Source organism: Callithrix jacchus, chromosome 7 (genome assembly GCF_049354715.1).
Source record: "Callithrix jacchus isolate 240 chromosome 7, calJac240_pri, whole genome shotgun sequence".
Taxonomy (NCBI): Eukaryota; Metazoa; Chordata; class Mammalia; order Primates; family Cebidae; genus Callithrix; species Callithrix jacchus.
The window spans coordinates 11,983,907-12,004,044 of NC_133508.1; the positions used below are offsets into that span (position 1 = coordinate 11,983,907).

The window sequence follows — 20,138 nt, forward strand, 5'->3', positions numbered from 1 at the left end:
AACTGTTAATCCTTTTAGAAGTTGTTGGGGTCCTGATGGGGATGAAGAAGCATAATTATGCATTGTTTAATGTTAGCATAAGAGATAGATAGAAAACACAACTGATTTTTTAAGTCCAAAAATTTTTCGAATGACCAATATTATATTTGTTCAACTTCTGGGTCATCTTGATGTTTATACAGTCATTCCCAATGTTTCACCAAAGCAAAACATGAAAAACAATAAAAATAATAAAATAAGAGACTCCCAATAACAAAGGTTTTATAATAGTAATTATGGAACATGGACATTTTAATGAATTTCATATTGCAATGAAGACACTGAACACTTAGAGACAATTATATCGATACAATAAAAACTGATTCCACAGAACACTTATAAATGCATACACTTTCCTCCAAAGAAACATGTTTTTCACAGATTTAAGTAACAAATGATTTACATAGGATTCTTCAGATTCCAAAATATGTACAGAATTTTTGTCTCTACAGAAACTGATGAGCAGTGGTTGAAAAAGAGAGTTGCTTTGCCCAACAACATGGCTCTTATGAAATTCTGTATTGATACACACTTTACAGTAACCACACATTTTCCGTCTATTATTAAATGAAATTCTGGACACATCAGCATAAAGAACAAAACTGTTCCCATTTCCAAATACTGTTTCAGACGACATCAGATGTGGCTGACAGCATGACTTAATTTAGCCACACACACGTGCGCGCGCGCGCACGCGCACACACACACACACACACACCCCATCCCCATCTTGTCTGTGACTCCTGATTGACACACTGCAGCAGCAGTGATGAGTTCACGTTAGAAGATGACACAGCAGCAAACAGCAAGGCGCCCTCGCTCCCAAGAGCTCTGCCTCAGCACTGCAGGGCTGCGTCCTGAGGATGTGCAGGAGGAGCTGTTTCTGAGGTCCCTCCAGTTTGCTAAAGAAGGTGAGCAGGTGTGGCAGTGAAGGTCACCAGCATGCCTGGAACTCAATGGCCACTCTGAGTATGAATTTTTTAAAGCTTCAAAATGTTTTAATCTGGTTCTTAAGTTTGATTGAGCTATTTGCAGCCATCTTTCAATGTTCCTAACCATCATCCTAAGACACCCAGACTTTCAAATTCAACTCTGAGGAACCCAAGCCGGCACCTGTGCAGTGGCCCCGGAAGCCACCCTGGGTTCAGGCCTTTGTATGTGCAGTGTGGGAGGCTCTGGCAATTGGACCGCCGGCCATGAGAAAAAGCAGGGCCCAGCAACATCCGGAGACAGCACAGCTGTGCATTAGGCAAGTTCACTCAGGACAGCAGGAGTCAAAACCTGAGATTCTCATCAACCAGAGGGACCGGGAAGACTCTGGACAGTGGACTCTCTGAACAGTGCAGTCAAGAAACAATAAAAACACAACACATTTTTTATCTTTAACATCAAATGACTGAAATATTTGCTGTTTGTCCCTTAGCCACATCAGATCCAAATGAGGTCACTGTCAGTTATTCTTGTGCCCCGGGGCTGTCAGTCATTTCAGAATCATTCTGAAGGATTTAGATCCGAAGCTCGTAGGACCAGCCCCTGAAGACCCAAGTAAGGAGGTGCCTCTCACCCTTGGTGAGCTGCACAGAAGGATGGGTCTGAAAGTTCCACGTCCTACTGCACCTGCATCTACCAGGCACCAGATGGGTTCCCTCCCACATCACCATAAAACGGGGCAAAACACAAAGACCTGGGTGTCACATGACAATGTAAAGATCACCTTCCTGTGTCTCTCCAAGTGGTAAGCCTCCAGGTGGACGTATTGAAAGGACTGAAAATACGAGAGGCAGGAACTGAGAGCCTCTTATCAAAACTGTAACTCAGCAAGAAACACTAACATACAGATACCAGGTGAGCAGTAATTCCCAAGAAGGCAAGAACACCAAGGTCCCTTAGCAGGAATGGGACTGGCACTGAAAGGTGTCCCCACTGTGGGAGCTGGAAGTGTCCCATCACTGGGTCTGCTGGCTGCAGCTAAGTGGAGAGCCTACACATTCAGGACACGTCGGTGTGACTGTCTTTCCTGCCTTCTGAACTGAACTCAGTATTCCAGCTATAAACCAAAGTGCTCCAGTCAGGCACCAGTGAGACCCAAAGTTTCCCGGAGACCCGTCTCTGAGGTAGTGTTGTTGGCTCTCAAACACCACCATGGGAGTGAGCCCGTTCAGAAGCACACGACTGAGGTGCGGAGAATTCACTGGGCTCTGTGTGCAGGCAGCAGGGTCTCTGATCAAGGTCAAGTCACATTCAATGGACAAGTCATTTGAAACATCTAAAAACTGTTTATAACCACAGCTATAAACTAAAGTGCTTTACATTCATTTTGCTTAATATTTGAAATCGATGATAAGAATCCTATTTCAAAATTTGCTAGCATGAGACCTTGGGAGATTGAAATGATTTTCTACAAAAAAAGCAGAACGCTTTTCTCTCCTAAAGAAACTCCAAATGGTACAAGTCCAACATCCCATGCTTCTTTTTAACTTCTAAAATCCAGGTTACCTTTGCGGAACTGTAACAGAAATGACAGCGGAAGCAGACTACACAACAGCACGTGCTGAACCTCACACAGAGGTAAACACAAATCCCGGAGTGATCCTGCTGGTCACCAGCCAACACAGGCAGCCCCACAGCCTTCCCAGCACAGGCAGATATGCACAGTTACTCCAGGGGATGCGGGACTGCCAACGCCGCCACATAATACACAGGTTCACATTTAATTCACACAAATGTAATGCCCTACTGTTCACCTGTCCAACGTCAACAACTCACAACCATTTCATGTGCTACATGGGAGGTGAGCTTCGCCTCTATGGCCTAAAGGACCCAATACACAAACACAAGACAAAAGTAAAAAATACGACCACATGTGTCTCTGTACACTTCATGCAAGCTGGGCACTATGTGAAAAGAACACATACAAAGCACCCTTCCCAGGGTCAAACTCTCACAAAAATGCCTGATTAATATGCAAAAGAGCCTGCACCCATCAAAGGTCCGTGCTGGCAAACAGTGACACTAAGGACTGATGGTGACCTTATTTTTCTTGCAGCAATGCAGGGATGTTGATGTTCCAACCAATGGCTTGCCGGTCAAACCCACAGGTGAACAGATTGCACACAGGGTGGTCTTCGCTCCACGCCGAGCAGCACACCATTCTCCTGTGGCCCTAGTGACATCAAACAAACCAAGATCAGTGCATTATTCCTGACAGTAAGATGTATAAGACCTCAGCCAAATGAGTAACCCCATCCCTCAAAGTAAGTACGTTAAAACGACATGGTGCATAGGATCAGTCCCCAGGAGCCAAGACCACCGAGCAGGGCAGAGCCACAGAACGTGTGGCCAGCCCAGGACGAGTGAGGCCGGGGCCCCAGTGAGTTCAAGGGCTGGTGGGACTTGCCCCAAAAGCACTGTATGACTCCTTCTTTAAGAAAATGAGTAAGATTCCAGTCAGACAAAACAAATAAATGATCAGTGTGAAATTTTTGAATAAATGAGGCTAGAAGACATTTAGGGGTAAATTTTAACTCAAAGACTTCAAGTTCCATTTTAACAAAGAATTGGCTTCAGTAATGAACTAGAAAAATACATCTGACGTCACATAAAACAAGGATAAATAAATAGCCTTTTAGGTGGATTCCTGCCATCTTCAGGAATTCCAGTTAAATATCAGCATGTTGGAAAAGTCACTGCAAAATACGTAACAGAGCTTATGGCATATCAGTATATATGTACGTAGCAGAGCAGGCTCTCAGACAACACTTGGAATATCTGTGAGCAATGCCTTAGGACCCATTGCATTTTCTAAATTACACAACAGCTCTCATGGGTTCCTATTACAGCATAAGGTACAAGAGTAAGTATTAAGTAAAGCTGACAGATTAAGAAACACTCAAAGAATGGCATAACATTTTCCTGCAAAATAGTCACATATAAATATCCTATTTATGCATTTGGAGAGAGAATCACAATAGGCCACACAAATGAAACAACTGTTAAGAAAGACCACATAACAAAGGATTACAAAAGGCGCAAGAAAGGAAGCAGCAATGCATCCATTAACTGGCAGTAAAACCAAGGCTGTGGGCAAGAACTCTGTAGGCGAAACTCACGGCATTCACTGCAGAAGTGCCAAGGACAAAGAGCTTCCAGGAGAGAGTCAGCCAGCACTTTCGCCTCACGCAGAGCTCTCACGGGATTTCTATCTCACGTGCCCACAGCATCGCCGCCCAAGAAGCAGATACACCCCAAAGATACCCCATGCCACTGTGGCTGCCCCAGTGCACATGCTGTGCTCCAGGACACTCAGCACGGGGCCACGTGGGCCTCTACTTCACAGGGACCCTCGCGCCCCAGGAGCCTTCATGTCACAGGGACTCTCGTGCCCCAGGGGCCTTCATGTCACAGGGACCCTCGCGCCCCAGGAGCCTTCATGTCACAGGGACCCTCACGCCCCAGGGGCCTCCACTTCACAGGGACCCTCACGCCCCAGGAGCCTTCATGTCACAGGGACCCTCGCGCCCCAGGGGCCTTCATGTCACAGGGACCCTCGCGCCCCAGGAGCCTTCATGTCACAGGGACCCTCACGCCCCAGGAGCCTTCATGTCACAGGGACCCTCACGCCCCAGGAGCCTCCACTTCACAGGGACCCTCACGCCCCAGGAGCCTTCATGTCACAGGGACCCTCACGCCCCAGGAGCCTCCACTTCACAGGGACCCTCACGCCCCAGGAGCCTCCACTTCACAGGGACCTATGAGCCCCAGGAGCCTTCATGTCACAGGGACCCTCGCGCCCCAGGAGCCTTCATGTCACAGGGACCCTCGCGCCCCAGGAGCCTTCATGTCACAGGGACCCTCGCGCCCCAGGAGCCTTCATGTCACAGGGACCCTCGCGCCCCAGGAGCCTTCATGTCACAGGGACCCTCGCGCCCCAGGAGCCTTCATGTCACAGGGACCCTCACGCCCCAGGAGCCTTCATGTCACAGGGACCCTCACGCCCCAGGAGCCTTCATGTCACAGGGACCCTCACGCCCCAGAAGCCTTCATGTCACAGGGACCCTCACGCCCCAGGAGCCTTCATGTCACAGGGACCCTCACGCCCCAGGAGCCTTCATGTCACAGGGACCCTCACGCCCCAGGAGCCTTCATGTCACAGGGACCCTCACGCCCCAGGAGCCTTCATGTCACAGGGACCCTCACGCCCCAGGAGCCTTCATGTCACAGGGACCCTCGCGCCCCAGGGGCCTCCACTTCACAGGGACCCTCGCGCCCCAGGAGCCTTCATGTCACAGGGACCCTCACGCCCCAGGAGCCTTCATGTCACAGGGACCCTCGCGCCCCAGGAGCCTTCATGTCACAGGGACCCTCACGCCCCAGGAGCCTTCATGTCACAGGGACCCTCACGCCCCAGGAGCCTTCATGTCACAGGGACCCTCACGCCCCAGGAGCCTTCATGTCACAGGGACCCTCACGCCCCAGGAGCCTTCATGTCACAGGGACCCTCACGCCCCAGGGGCCTCCACTTCACAGGGACCCTCACGCCCCAGGAGCCTTCATGTCACAGGGACCCTCACGCCCCAGGGGCCTCCACTTCACAGGGACCCTCACACCCCAGGAGCCTTCATGTCACAGGGACCCTCACGCCCCAGGAGCCTTCATGTCACAGGGACCCTCACGCCCCAGGGGCCTCCACTTCACAGGGACCCTCACGCCCCAGGAGCCTTCATGTCACAGGGACCCTCACGCCCCAGGAGCCTTCATGTCACAGGGACCCTCACGCCCCAGGAGCCTTCATGTCACAGGGACCCTCACACCCCAGGGGCCTCCACTTCACAGGGACCCTCACGCCCCAGGGGCCTCCACTTCACAGGGACCCTCGCGCCCCAGGGGCCTCCAGAGGGTTCTGTGACATTGAAAACCACATTTCTCTGAAGAGGTATTACAAGTTCTAAATAAAGTTAAGTCACATTTATTAATCTTAAAAATAAATGTATTTCACATACCACTTTAGGAGGGAATATACCCAGGCGCAGAATCTTACAATGCCAACAAAGTTGAATGTTCACAGATAACTGAAAATAAGACTGTCTACATGGAATTAAGACCACAAAGAACCATTTAGAATTCCATTTTTCTCAGGGAAAATAAGAGTAATACAGTCCTATTCATTCTCACGAATTTGTGCTTCAAAATGCAAACTTTACATGCTGCACAGCAATTTTATAATTCACATGGGCACCTTGAAAAGAGAACATTCTAGTGTGTTTAAGATGTAGCTTAGGGGACACATGATACTCAGCTGTTAACAAAATATAAAAAGATTCCCCAGGACAAGCAATTTAAGGCTTTGTTAGGGTTTTGAAGTATATTTTAGTTACTCTAATTTCATCAAATTTTTCTACTCAACTATTTTGATTTGTATCAAGGAGTAAAAACATCAACAGTTAACTTCGAACAGTACATGAAGGCACCGTGAAGAGGAACTGAAAAGATACCCAGTCTCAGGGAATGTCGTTTCCAGAAAGTCTGTGCCACAGGAAGAAAAGGTGTTGCCACACTGGGAGCCCCATCTTTCGCACCTGCCTCCCTGCCTGCCGTTTCTGAGGCTCACACCCCGGGCAGAGCAGCTGTGGCCCATGAGCCACAAGCCAGTGTCCACAGAATGAGCCACAGAGGCACTGAGGGGGCCACCCGTGCTGTCTGTGAGCGTGTGCGGCCCTGTGTACCCACAGGGGGTCTCAGGGAGCAAATCCATCTACTTACACAGGTATCAAAACAGTACTCCAACGAGATCAAAAGAAGACAGGAAAGGAGGAGACTCGGGAGAGTTCTGTTAAGCACAATGCTGGGGAGACGCTGCCTCGACTGTGGGGGGTTTCTGCACATCGCAGATGCCCTGATGACCTCCTGGGGGAGATCCAACAGCAAACACCAACCACCCTATGGCCCAGGCCCAACTCAGAGCACATCAGAATCACCAGGGAATTTGAACAGTGGCCCCCAGGTCCTCCAGGGCCTCTGCATCTGTGCAGGTGCCGTAGTCTCGATTCTCTTTGTGCCTTCCAAGCAACCAGGACAGGTGGGCTGAACAGCACATACCGAGAAACTCCCTCCGCCATCTTCTGAAGTTAGCAAGGAGCAACCCCTCACCTTACAAGAAACTAACATTTAAATAGATTTTTTCCTGTCTCAACAACCTACCATACAAATAGGTTTTTCTGGCTGGAGGTGGAGGAGGTCCCACATTAAAGACCCCTCAGTCTACAACCAAGCCAGCTTCTGCCTGGCCACAGCGCCCATGCAGCCTCTCAACACATCCGGTCTCTACAGCCTCAACTGCAGACATCTAAGCCTGCTTCCCTACAGAGCAGCCACTAACACGTGCACGAAAGAGCGTGTTCCTCATGGCTGTGAAACAGAGGAAGTGCATGTTTTATCTTATTTATTTTTAAACTTAAAAACTGATCATGGTATTAAGAACACTGAAGTAAGTCTGGAAGAACTTGGGTATACAACTCTTTCAACTTTAAACTTTATGAACTCTAAATATAGCTCAAGTATTTCCAATGAAAATTTAGCACGCAAAGACTTCGTAAGAAAGTAAGAATGTAAAATAGCTCTAATAATTTTATATTGATTACATGTTGAAATTATATTATTTTTGCGTATTACTCTGTCATTCAAGTTAATTTCTGTTATTTCTCTCCGTTAACGTGGTTATTAAAAAATGTGAAATAAAATGTGCAGCTCACATTCCATTTCTACTGGCAGCAATGGGCAGGCTGTGTAGCCCATCTTCCTCCACCGTGACCTGTGTGTACACAGTGACCATGCCATTACCTGTCGGCTGCTCCGGGGAAGTCGTGCCAGGCGCACTCCTGACATATCAAAGAGTCTCACTTGTCGGTTGTCATGGGGGAGGGCTATGATTTTTTGGCCAACACATACGTTGATCCTGCAAAGAAGAGATGAAGGTGTATGAAACAGTGACACTGTAAGTTTCTGAGTTTACAGATAATGATGTAGGAGATTCCTTATTATTCACAATTCAAAGCAGACTACATTAACAAACTATGTGTACCACCTGCTTACATGCAGTTTTGAGACCAAAACCACCTGCTTACACGCAGTATTAAAAGGAGACCAATTACTTACACATACCTATGAGATCACACAGACCCCATGTGCATACACACAATACAGACACACACACACTGCTCAATGGTAGAACCAGACCCACCCAGACAAAAGACTCCCCTCACGGTGAGTAAAGGGACGTCCTCAACATCGGGCCACAAACGGGTCATTCTTATTCTCACAAATCTCACTAATCCAACCTGGTTTTAGAATAACTTAGTTTAAGTTTTCATGGAATACTGAGACTGTGCTAGAGGCTGAAGGAGCCCAGTTCATTCTTATTCTGACAAATCTCACTAACCCATCCTGATGTTAGACTAAGTTAGTTTAAGTTTTCATGGAATACTGAGACTGCTCTAGAGGATGAAGGAGCCTAAACCATTTTCCCAAAGGCTCTATCAGTGAAACCTCTATGAATAAAACATGAAATCACAATCAACCCTTTCACATTAAACTAATCCACTTACTTAACCAACAGATTTACTTTACCTGTTAATGGCAGAGTCCGTGCGAATAGTTGCAATGGGGGATCTCATGTTTTTCAAGTCCCAGACTTTCACCGTGCGGTCATCACTGCCTGAAACCACATTGTCTCCCACGGTGAACACGGCAGAGGTCACAGTGCTATGAGGAAAGGGGATGGGGTCAGACACAACAGCAAAGATGCAGAGGTGACACCACACACTACACATACAACCCTGACTGAGAGGGGGAAGGAGGTTGGAGATGCACAAGCTCCCAGCTGTCTCCTCTGCAAACCGCGCCTGCCTCCCAAAGCCTCTGCACCAGTGCAAAAAAAGGACAGCTGATTCCTTCCCAGTGGATGGGGAATACACAGTCCATTCTACTCTACATCCCCAGGCAATGGAACAAAGAGAAGTGACAGAAAGTAGGGCTGGACAGAACATGCCCAAATGTCTACATATCTGAGTCTACAGCAGAGAATCAAAAAAAAAAAAAAAAAAATCCATTCCAACAACTCTCAATCAATTTAATCATGACACAGGAGTTTGAAAAAAAACACTCTGACAGCTCAACAATTCAAACACAGACAAAGGACTTGGACAGACATTTTCCCAAAGAAGACACAGAAACAGCCAAGAAGCCCTGCACACCAGCGTCCACAGCGGCATTATTGACAATGGCCAGAGCAAACCCACGTCCATCAGCAGATGGACTGAATGCAGCGTGTGTACACACTGGAATATTATTCAGGCATAAAAAAAAATTCTAACACATGCAACAACATGAATAACTTTCAAGAATCCCCCTCATCTAAGATCCCTGAACAGGCAAATTCATAGACACAGGAAGTAGAACAGAGGTTCTCAGCACCTGGGGGAGGGCAAGAATGGGGCATTTAACAGTCACAGAGTTTCTGTTTGAGATAATGAAAAGGCATGAGAAATAGTGCTGGCAGTTGTACAACAATGTGATTTTATTTAATGCCACTGAAATACATATATAAAAATTAAAATAGAAAATGTTATGTATATTTAACCACAAGTTTTATCTTAAAAAGTTTGAGGAAAAAATTCAACATCAGAACCACTCTTGGAACCTGCTTATGTAAATCCAACATAATAATTAATAATTTTCTTTTTAATTCAAATGTGCTGAAGTACGTGGCCCTTAGGGAGAGGGGTTCAAGGAACTGAAGAGGCCCTAAAATGGTTAAGATGAAACTCAAAAGCTGGAAGAAGACAAGAAATAATTATGATCAGAGCAGAACTGAAGGAGATAGAGACACAAAAAACCCATCAAAATAAATAAATCCAGGAGCCGGTTTTTTGAAAAGATCAACAAAATAGACCACTAGCCAGATTAATAAAAAAGAAAAGAGAGAAGAATCAAATAGATCCAACAAAAAATGATAAAGGTGATATCACCACCAATCCCACAGAAATACAAACTACCATCAGAGACTACTACAAACAACTCTATGCACATAAACCAGTAACCTGGAAGAAATGGATAAATTCCTGGACACTCGTATCCTCCCAAGAGGAAGAAGTTGAAACCCTGATTAGACCAATAACAAGGGCTGAAGTTGAGGCAGCAATTAATAGCCTACCAACCAAAAAAAGTCCAGGTCCAGATGGGTTCACAGCTGAATACTACCAGACATACAATGAGGAGCTGGTACCATTCCTTCTGAAACTATTCGAAACAATACAAAAAGAGGGACTCCTCCCTAACTCATTTTATGAGACCAACATCATCCTGATACCAAAACCCAGCAGAGACTCAACAAAAAAAGAAAACTTCAGGCCAATCTCCATGATGAACACAGATGCAAAACGCTTCAATAAAATGCAGGCAAACCAACTGCAACAGTACATCAAAATACTTATCCATCACAATCAAGCAGGCTTCATCTGAGAGATGCAAGGCTGGTTCAACATACACAAGTCTATAAACGTAATTCACCACATAAACAAAACCAAAGACAAAAACCACATGATTATCTCAATACATGCAGAGAAGGCCTTTGACAAAATTCAACAGCCCTTTATGCAAAAATTCCCAATAAACTAGGTATCAATGGAATGTATCACAAAATAATAACAGCTATTTATGACAAACCCATTGCCAATATCATACTGAACAGGCAAAAACTGGAAGAATTCCCTTTGAAATGTGGCACTAGACAAGGATGCCCTCTCTCACCATTCTTATTCAATATAGTATTGGAAGTTCTAGCCAGAGCAATAAGGCAAGAAAAAGAAATAAAGGGTATTCAAATAGGAAAGGAAGCAGTCAAACTGTCTCTATTTGTAGACAACATGACTGTATATTTAGAAGACCCCATCGTCTCAGCCCAAAATCTCCTTAAGTTGATAAGCAACTTCAGCAAAGGCTCAGGATACAAAATCAATGTACAGAAATCATAAGGATTCCTATACACCAATAACAGAGAGCCAAATGAAGAGCAAATTCCCATTCACAATTGCTACAAAGAGAATAAAATACCTAGGAATACAACTAACAACGGATGTAAAGGGCCTTTTCAAGGAGAACTACAAATCACTGCTCAAGGAAATAAGAGAAGATACAAACAGATGGAAAAACATTCCATGTTCATGGTTAGGAAGAATCAATATCATGAAAATGGCCATACTGCCCAAAGTAATTTACAGATTCAACGCTATCCCCATCAAACTACCAATGACCTTCTTAACAGAACTGGGAAAAAAACACTTTAAACTTAATATGGAACCAAAAGACAGCCTACATAGCCAAGACAATCCCAAGCAAAAAGAACAAAGCTAAAGGCATCAAGTTGCCAGACTCCAAACTATACTACAAGGCACAGTACCAAAACAGAAACATAAACCAATGGAACAGAGCAGAGGCCTCCGGAGCAACAACACACACCTACAACCATCTAATCTTTGGCAAACCTGACAAAAACAGGCAATGGGGAAAGGATTCCCTGTTTAATAAATGGTGTTGGGAAAACTGGCTAGCCATGTGCAGAAAGCAAAAACTGGACCCCTTCCTGACACCTTACACTAAAATTAACTCCAAATGGAATAAGGATTTAACGTAAGACTTAACACCATAAAAACCCTAGAAGAAAACCTAGGCAAAACCATCCAGGACATAGGCATAGGCAAGGATTTCATGACTAAAACACCAAAAGCAATAGCAACAAAAGCCAAATTAGACAAATGGGATCTAATTAAACTTCAGAGCTTTCATACAGCAAAAGAAACAATCATAAAAGCAAACTGGCAACCAAAATGGGAGAAAATTTTTGCAATCTACCCATCTGACAAAGGGCTAAAATCCAGAATCTACAAAGAACTAAAGCAGATTTATGAGAAAAAAACAAACAAACCCATCCAAAAGTGGGTGAAGAATATGAACAGATACTTTTCAAAAGACATATATGAAGCCAATAAACATATGAAAAAATGCTCATCATCACTGGTCATTACAGAAATGCAAATCAAAACCACATTGAGATACCATCTCACGCCAGTTAGAATGGCAATCATCAAAAAATCCAGAGACAACAAATGCTGGAGAGGATGTGGAGAAAGAGGAACACTTTTACACTGTTGGTGGGAGTGTAAATTAGTTCAATCATTGTGGAAGACAGTGTGGCGATTCCAAAGATCTAGAAATAGAAATTCCATTTGGCCCAGCAATCCCATTACTGGGTATATACCCAAAGGACTATAAATCGTTCTATTATAAAGACCTCATATGCACACGCATGTTCATCATGGCACTGTTTACAACAGCCAAGACCTGGAACCAATCCAAATGCCCATCAATGATAGACTGGATAAAGAAAATGTGACACATATACACCATGGAATACTATGTCGCCATAAAAAATGATGAGTTCGTATCCTTTGTAGGGACATGGATGAACCTGGAGACCATCATTCTCAGCAAACTAACACAAGAAGAGAAAATCAAACACTGCATGTTCTCACTCATAGGCGGGTGTTGAACAAGTGAACACAGAGAGAGGAGCATCACACATTGGGGTCTATTGGGGGAGGGACAGTGGGAGGGAAGGTGGGGAGGGATAATGGGGGCAGAAAGGTCAGGTATAGGTGATGACGGGGGATAGAGGCAGCAAACCACCTTGCTAGGAATGTACCTATGCAGCAGTCTGGCATGACCTGCACATCTACCCCAGAATCTAAAGTACAATTAAAAAAAAAAAAAAAGTTTTAAGACAGCAAAAAAAAAAAAACATGGGAGAACCACGCCCTGAAGATGAAAAGTACCATAAAGACAAGAAAAGAGAGGGAAGAAAGGTTTCATCAGCTTGTGTTAAACCATTTTCATAAACTTTGCTCTTAAAATGTAAAAATACTTTGGGAGGCCGAGGCGGGTGTATCACGAGGTCAAGAGATCTAGACCATCCTGGTCAACATAGTGAAACCCCGTCTCTACTAAAAATACAAAAAATTAGCTGGGCATGGTGGCACGTGCCTGTAATCCCAGCTACTCAGGAGGCTGAGGCAGGAGAACTGCATGACCCCAGGAGGCAGAGGTTGCGGTGAGCCAAGATCACGCCATTGCACTCCAGCCTGGGCAACAAGAGCAAAACTCCATCTCAAAAAAAAAAAAAAAAAAAGTGAAAACACTGACATGGAGCTAAGTATATTACTCTTGCTAGTGGTAAAACTGTATTAAACATATAAACAAAGGATGTTATCACTTGAATTGCACTGAGGATCACTGAAGAAACCAGTCAAATCTGTAGAGGAAACCACGTCCTCACCGGCTGAGGCTGGGATGGCGGGCGCTGGAGTGACCACCTTAACCAGCCAGCAAAGGAAAGTCGCCAGCACATGCCAGAAGGTATTTAGGACTCAAATAAAAAAATGGCATTTGAAGAAGAAAATTCAATCACCTCTTTGCTTGCTGGTAAAGTTCAGTAAAAAGGAATGTGATAAAAACCTTACTTTTCCTGTGAGCTGAGGACACCTCATCCAGGCATGATCCACAGCTCTCTTCAGCTGTGGCCACGGGGGCTGCTTGTCCTGCCTGGCACAGGGTTGGGTCAGTCCGCCTGCTCCCCAGTCCCCCATGACTGGCCCATCCAGGAAGACATGCCCTGACTTCAGGGAACAGTGGGCAGATACTGAGACAGGGGCAGTGGCTTCTCAGAGACACACACAGGCTTGACCCCTACACTGTCTCCCAGGGGACAGAAACTGGAGTCACTCACTGTTCAGAGGCACAAAACCCATCTCATCCCTCACTGAAGCATCTGGGATACCTATGAGACAACAGCAGGTGAATTTCCACCTTTCCAAGAAGGAACTGTCCTCTTGTCATCACAAATCACTAATTTACGTGGACAAAGAGCTTGGTTTTCATATCCACCCTCACCATCAAAAGTCTGTCCATCCAGATTGCCTGGAACTTCAGAGTCCAATTGAAATGCCAGTTGTCCCAGCCACTGAGGCTGTGTCGTGAGATGAGATTTCACACTCTATGAGGCCCTGGATGAGAGAAGCACCATCCAGTCACCAAGCCCATTTATGAAAATCCCCCTCATGTAAGTGGATGAGAGCTAAGTTCTAATTAAGTCTAAGCTCTGCTGCTTTATGACAAGGTTTTAAAACACACAACACTGTAGTACAGCAAAGCTACTAAGAAAAGAGCCAAGGAGATTCAACGGCACCTGGGAACACACTCTGACACTGAGGCCCCGGAGCACAGCCAGGATGCGGCGGCAGCGACGGCACTTTCACATCTGTCTTCTCAGAGGCCTGGCCGTGGCGCCCACAGCTGCAGTGTGGATTTGCTGACGCTGATCCCCCTGCCAGGACCAGAGGTCTGGTCAGGGCCCTCCCCTGTGTTGGGGCGTCCTGGCCCATGGATGCAGCAGCCGCCCTGCCCAGACACATCAGAAACTAGAGCAGGTCCTTTCCCAGGGGTGACAACCAACACAGTCTCCTGAGGAAACTGCCAGGCCGGAAACGGCATCATCATGGGGCAGGACACGAGCAGACGCTTAACACAGTCGGGTAACGAGAGCAGCACGGGCAGAGGAGAGACTCTGCAAAACCAACCCAGTAACTCCTCCAGATCTTCATCTAAATAAAATAAAGAACAACGTGAGGGCCTGACTACAAATCAGGCGCTGCCACGCTTCAGTGAGTTTACCACGAGGCTCGGCGGACCCCAGCTGATGGGGGAGCCTGGAAGGGTGAAGGGAAGGCTGGTCCCCAACTTCTCTTTGAACTGGAGTCTTCAGGATATTTGGCCAAGTTAAATTTCAGAAAATATTCTGCTAAATTAATGGGAAAAAAGGCTCAACAAAAGATCGCCTAACCCCATGTTAATGAAATGCTATAAGACATTAGGTTTTTAATAAATCACAATCCTGACAAGTATTGTCGGACATCAAAAGAAAAAGGAACTGGCAAAGAGGCAGCAGTTTCCAAGGCACCCTCAGCCCACAGGTCCCACGGGGAGGTTGGCGCACACGGCCGCTCACTGGGAACGCTTCTGAAGCTGCCAAACTCCAGCAAACTCATTTATCTTGTCGTGCAGGGCAGCCAAGCATGCTCCTCCAGCTGACAGCATGGCACCTCCTCGCCGCACACCACTGCCTGGTCTGGAACATTCCGCTCCCTCTGCGAGTCTCCATCAGCGGAAACGTCGTGAAGCTGGCATCCTCATTAGGACGAACAGCTGTCTCCCAGTCACACAGAGACACAGAACTGCTTCTGCATAACAATCTGCTGAAATTTCACGGCGACAGAAAAGAAGACACGATGCGGAAAACACTGGGCCACAAAGCGCTGATGGGAGTGCTTTCCTGGCACATCAAACACTGATGATCATTCCCTTTCCTATTTTTAAAATGCAGCTTCCTCAGGTAATATGTTTCCATCTGAGGAGCAGGCCTGTGTGTCCAGAGAGAGCCAGCGTGTGCCAGAGGAGGCCGGAGGATGGCAGCCCCATCCTGCGAACACAGGCTTCTCAGTCAAGGTACCAAGAAGAGAGCTTTGAAAGGAATGGCTATGACCCGCGGCTTCATTGCCTTGGCGGGTCAACTGTTCTGTTACAGCACTTGTATAAAGTGCGAGTGCAACATCTGCATTGCCCAGCAGCCCTGACTTTAAAAAGTGCTCTAAGTAACCAAAGGACCCCCCAACAAGCCCGCCCGGAACCCCCGGTGCCCTCAGAATGGGTACATCACAGCACAAGGGAAGACATGGGTAGCTGCATTGTGTTCAGGGTAATCAGAGCCCTTCCCACAATTTTCCAAACTATCTGCGTGAAATCCGATTAACACATGAATCGGGTCTTCCCTTCACAGCCAGACCACCCACATGCACACTCCGGAGTCTCCAAAGCCCCAACCCGGTCTCTCTTATACCCACGTCTTTCGGAATTCAAGAACTCACGCAAGCCTTCATTTATGAACTCGAAGGACTCACCGAGAAACAGAAAGTCACATTCGAATAAAAAGCATTTCTAAATACTCCTTGATGGCTACCTCTCAAAAAAGTAGACCCTAAGATAAAACAATCACAGCAAAAATCAAATATGTATCACACGTGATTCTTTCTCAGAATTTAAAATTCAACTGTTCCCTGGAGAAAAGAAATCAGTTCTCCTAAAACGTAGTTCTACCTCAGTAGTCTCATGGAGCCAAGCTACTCTTCAAACCACCTCGTCAGAAATAGTGAGACATTTCCCAACTAAGTCACCGATAAGGGCTGCACTACAGAGCTGTTCATGTAACAAATACTTAATTAATCACTGGCTGTGTGCAGGCTCCACTCCTTTTGAGACAGCGTGCAGCAGAGTGGGAGGTGAAGTTGCTCCAGTGACACCTCCCTCTTCCCAGGGAAGGGGGCAAGTGACTGGCCACTTTTAGAAGGTCAGCAGTGTTAGGCACACAATAGCACCCTAATGGCTGGAAGTGCTGCCGACCAGCACCACAGCAAAGCTACAGGAAGCCTCTGCAATATTGTGCTCCACTGCCCACAAAAACGAGCTTCTAAAGTGACTTCAGACCATGCTAAAGCCTCCCTAAGATTTGACTGACTGAATTAGTAAGAACCTTTCCACACACTATTCAAAGAAAACATTTAGTTCAGGCCAGACGCGATGGCTCACGCCTATAATCCCAGCACTTTGGGAGGCCGAGGCGGGTGGATCACAAGGTCAAGAGATCAAGACCATCCTAGTCAACAAGGTGAAACCCTGTCTCTACTAAAAATACAAAAATTAGCTGGGCATGGTGGTGCATGCCTGTAGTCCCAGCTACTCGGGAAGCTGAGGCAGGAGAATTGCTTGAACCCAGGAAGCGGAGGTTGCGGTGAGCCGAGATCGCGCCATTGCACTCCAGTCTGGTAACAACAGCAAAACTCCGTCTCAAAAAAACAAAAAAGAAAACATTTAGTTCAATATAACCTGACCACCTCACCCGGCCAAAGATCAGGTCCATGAGCTACATGGGGGCACAGAAAGAACACTCTTCTGCTAGCTCAAGAGCTTCACCTCAGCTATGACACAAAGAAAGAAGACCCATTACAGACACGTTGAGCTGTGGTACCTGGACTCAGTTACAGAACTCAGCTCTGTGATCTCCGGACTAAGCACACAGCACTAGCACTCACCTATATGATCTCCGGAGTAAGCACACAGCACTCAGCTCTGTGATATCCGGTCTAAGCTTAACATAGCACTCAGCTCTGTGATCTCTGGACTAAGCACATATCACTCAGCTCTGGGATCTCCAGACTAAGCACACAGCGCTCAGCTCTGTGATCCTGGACTAAGCATGCAGCACTCAGCTCTGTGATCCTGGACTAAGCATGCAGCACTCAGCTCTGTGATCTCTGGACTAAGCACACAGCACTCACCCATGTGATCTCCGGAGTAAGCACACAGCACTCAGCTCTGTGTTCTCTTGATCAGCTCTGTCTCATGTACTGATCTTATAATCCTAAAATGTCAAGGCTACTAAGGACACAGACCATTTCTTGTAACTACTGCATCTGCAGGAGCCTACACAGACCTATTTTCCAAATATATGCTCTTAACTTGTTTGCAACATGGCCTTCTGGAATATAGAAGAAATTCCTAACACCCATGCACTCATGTTCTTTCTTCATAGGAATGGCCCTTAGCCTTTTATTCGGGTTTTTATTTCTACATATCCATTTTAGAATGTTCAACAGCAATAAGTAAGAGAAATCAATGATATTGAGAAAGAAACAGCATTAGAAACCAGCACAAAAATAACAAAAAGCAACAACTGACTTCCAGAGAAGCCGAAACAAAACACAACAGACACAACACAGTAACGCCCAGGCTGTGAGGCCGTCCGGGCAGGGAGGCAGTGTGGCAGCACAGTACATACTCCTCAACAGACACAACACAGTAATGCCCAGGCTGTGAGGCCATCCGGGCAGGGAGGCAATGTGGCAGTGTGGCGCACACTCCCGAAGCACTGGTATGTCCCTCTCTTACACACATATGAAATAAAGTCTTTTTTCACAAAGTGTTGGTTCTTGAGGGATCACTGAAGAAATCACTTCTGGGGAATATCATGCTCTCCAAAGATGGTGTTAAATGAAGTGTTTCTCTGCTCTGCTGCTGAGCACTGGAAACCCTGCAGGTCAGAGGCATGCAGGGACTTCAGGCAGTGCTGGCTGCGGGTGGCTGAGTGCACGCGGCAGCGGGTGCTGATCAGAGGCTGCCAGGCAACCCTCACCTGCTGCCCGGGCCCTGGCTCTGCAGCAGCCACGCACACAGCATGGTCACCACCATCCTTTCCAAATGTAAGCTGGGGCTTTAGGCAGCCTCCCTTCCCATGCTGCCCACTCTGCACAGATGCTGGTTTCTACCATGTGGATTCTTACTGAGACACCCGCACCTGTCTCCAGAGTCTGTCCTAATATCCCTCACAGTTAGGAAGTTTCCTAGTATCTATCAATAGCCTGATGGCTGCTTTACGGTCATCTCAAAGAAAAGAGACAGAATCTGATCAGTCAAAACGAAGCTTCACGTAGAGCAATTCAAATGCAATAATTTCCTTAAGTCCTTATTTTATTAGTTCCTGAGTAGCCCTTCTTATATGAGGAACTTTAAAAGCGTAAAATAGAGATATACTAAATCTATTCTCACACTATTCTAACTTAGAAGCAACTTTAAAATGCATCAACAGGCAGCCAGGTAAAGTGGCTCACGCCTGTAATCCCAGCAGTTTGGAAGCTAAGGTGGGAGGATCACTTGAGGCCAGGATTTTGAGAGCAGTCTAAGCAACATAGTGAGACTATCTCTCTACAAAAAATGCTCAAGTTAGCAGGCAATGGTGGTACCGCCCTGTAGTCCCAGCCACTCAGAAGGCTGAGAAGGGAGGATCCCTTGAGCCCAGGAGCTCGAGACTGCAGTGAGCCATGATCATGCCACTGCAGTCCAGCCTGGGCAAGAGAGTGAGGCCCTGTCTCAAAAAAAAAAATAAACATTTTAAAACATGCCCCAGGACTGGTTCAAGAAGTGTGTTAGGTTCACACCACCAGACACTAAGAGGGGAGGCCGGGCGGCAGCCCTGCAGGCGGTGGCACAGAGAGTGTTGCTCTGCTGGTGAGAGGCAAGGATTCTCCCCTGCACAGAAAGCACCATGGGCCTATGTGTGCCCAGCCACGAGCTGCATCTGCTAACGTCTCCTTGGCAGTTTCTGTGGTAAAAAGACAAAACATTCACTAACTGATAGACACGAAACACCCAAAACCACCCCCAACATGATCGCTGCAGTGAGATCCTGTTCCTGCCAACTGCTGCAACCACAGTTCTCTGGAATCTGTGTGCCCTACTCAGTCCAAGCAGCAAAGCTCAGAAAACCTGCCACAGGCCACAGAGGAGGTCCTCAGTGACCCTAGCCTCAGTTTTACAATAACCTTGGATATCAGCCAGTTATTACTAAGAATTGTATTCATATAAATATATATACTTCCTCAAAATAAAATGAATTACCTTAATTAATTTATGCAGCAACAAGGATAGAACTAAGGGCCAGTATCTTAAGTGAAACAATGCAAACACCAAAAGACAAAGAGCATGGGTCCTCACTGGCAGGTGGGAGCAAAATGACATACACATAAGGACAGTGGAGGACTGACGGACAGTGCAGGGACCTGGGGGTGGAGTGGACAAGAGGACTGATGGACAGGGCGGAGACCCAGGGCAGGATGGACAACAGGACTCTTGGACAGGGCGGAGACCCAGGGCAGGGTGGATGATGGGAGGACTGATGGACAGGGTGGAGACCCCAGGCAGGGTGGATGGTGGGAGGACTGATGGACAGGGCAGAGACCCAGGGCAGGGTAGATGATGGGAGGACTGATAGGGCGGAGACCCAGGGCAGGGTGGGTGATGAGAGGACTGATGGACAAGGCGGAGACCCAGGGCAGGGTAGATGATGGGAGGACTGATGGACAGGGCGGAGACCCAGGGCCGGGTGG

General features: G+C 46.7%; 1 protein-coding gene across 6 annotated transcripts in view; it reads right to left on the reverse strand.

Moving 5' to 3' along the window:
• Positions 1-259: 259 nt before the first annotated feature.
• The window catches only part of WDR37 (WD repeat domain 37), an 80,825-nt gene continuing 60,946 nt past the window's right edge, over positions 260-20,138 (reverse strand). For all 6 annotated transcript variants that reach the window (XM_035306769.3, XM_035306766.3, XM_035306770.3 and 3 more), the window contains exons 12-14: positions 8,662-8,796; positions 7,876-7,990; positions 260-3,202 (exon numbers count right to left, since the gene is read on the reverse strand). In XM_035306769.3, the coding sequence (XP_035162660.1) occupies positions 3,071-3,202; positions 7,876-7,990; positions 8,662-8,796 (382 nt within the window). In that variant the 3' untranslated portion in view covers positions 260-3,070. The remainder of the gene's footprint in view (positions 3,203-7,875; positions 7,991-8,661; positions 8,797-20,138) is intronic.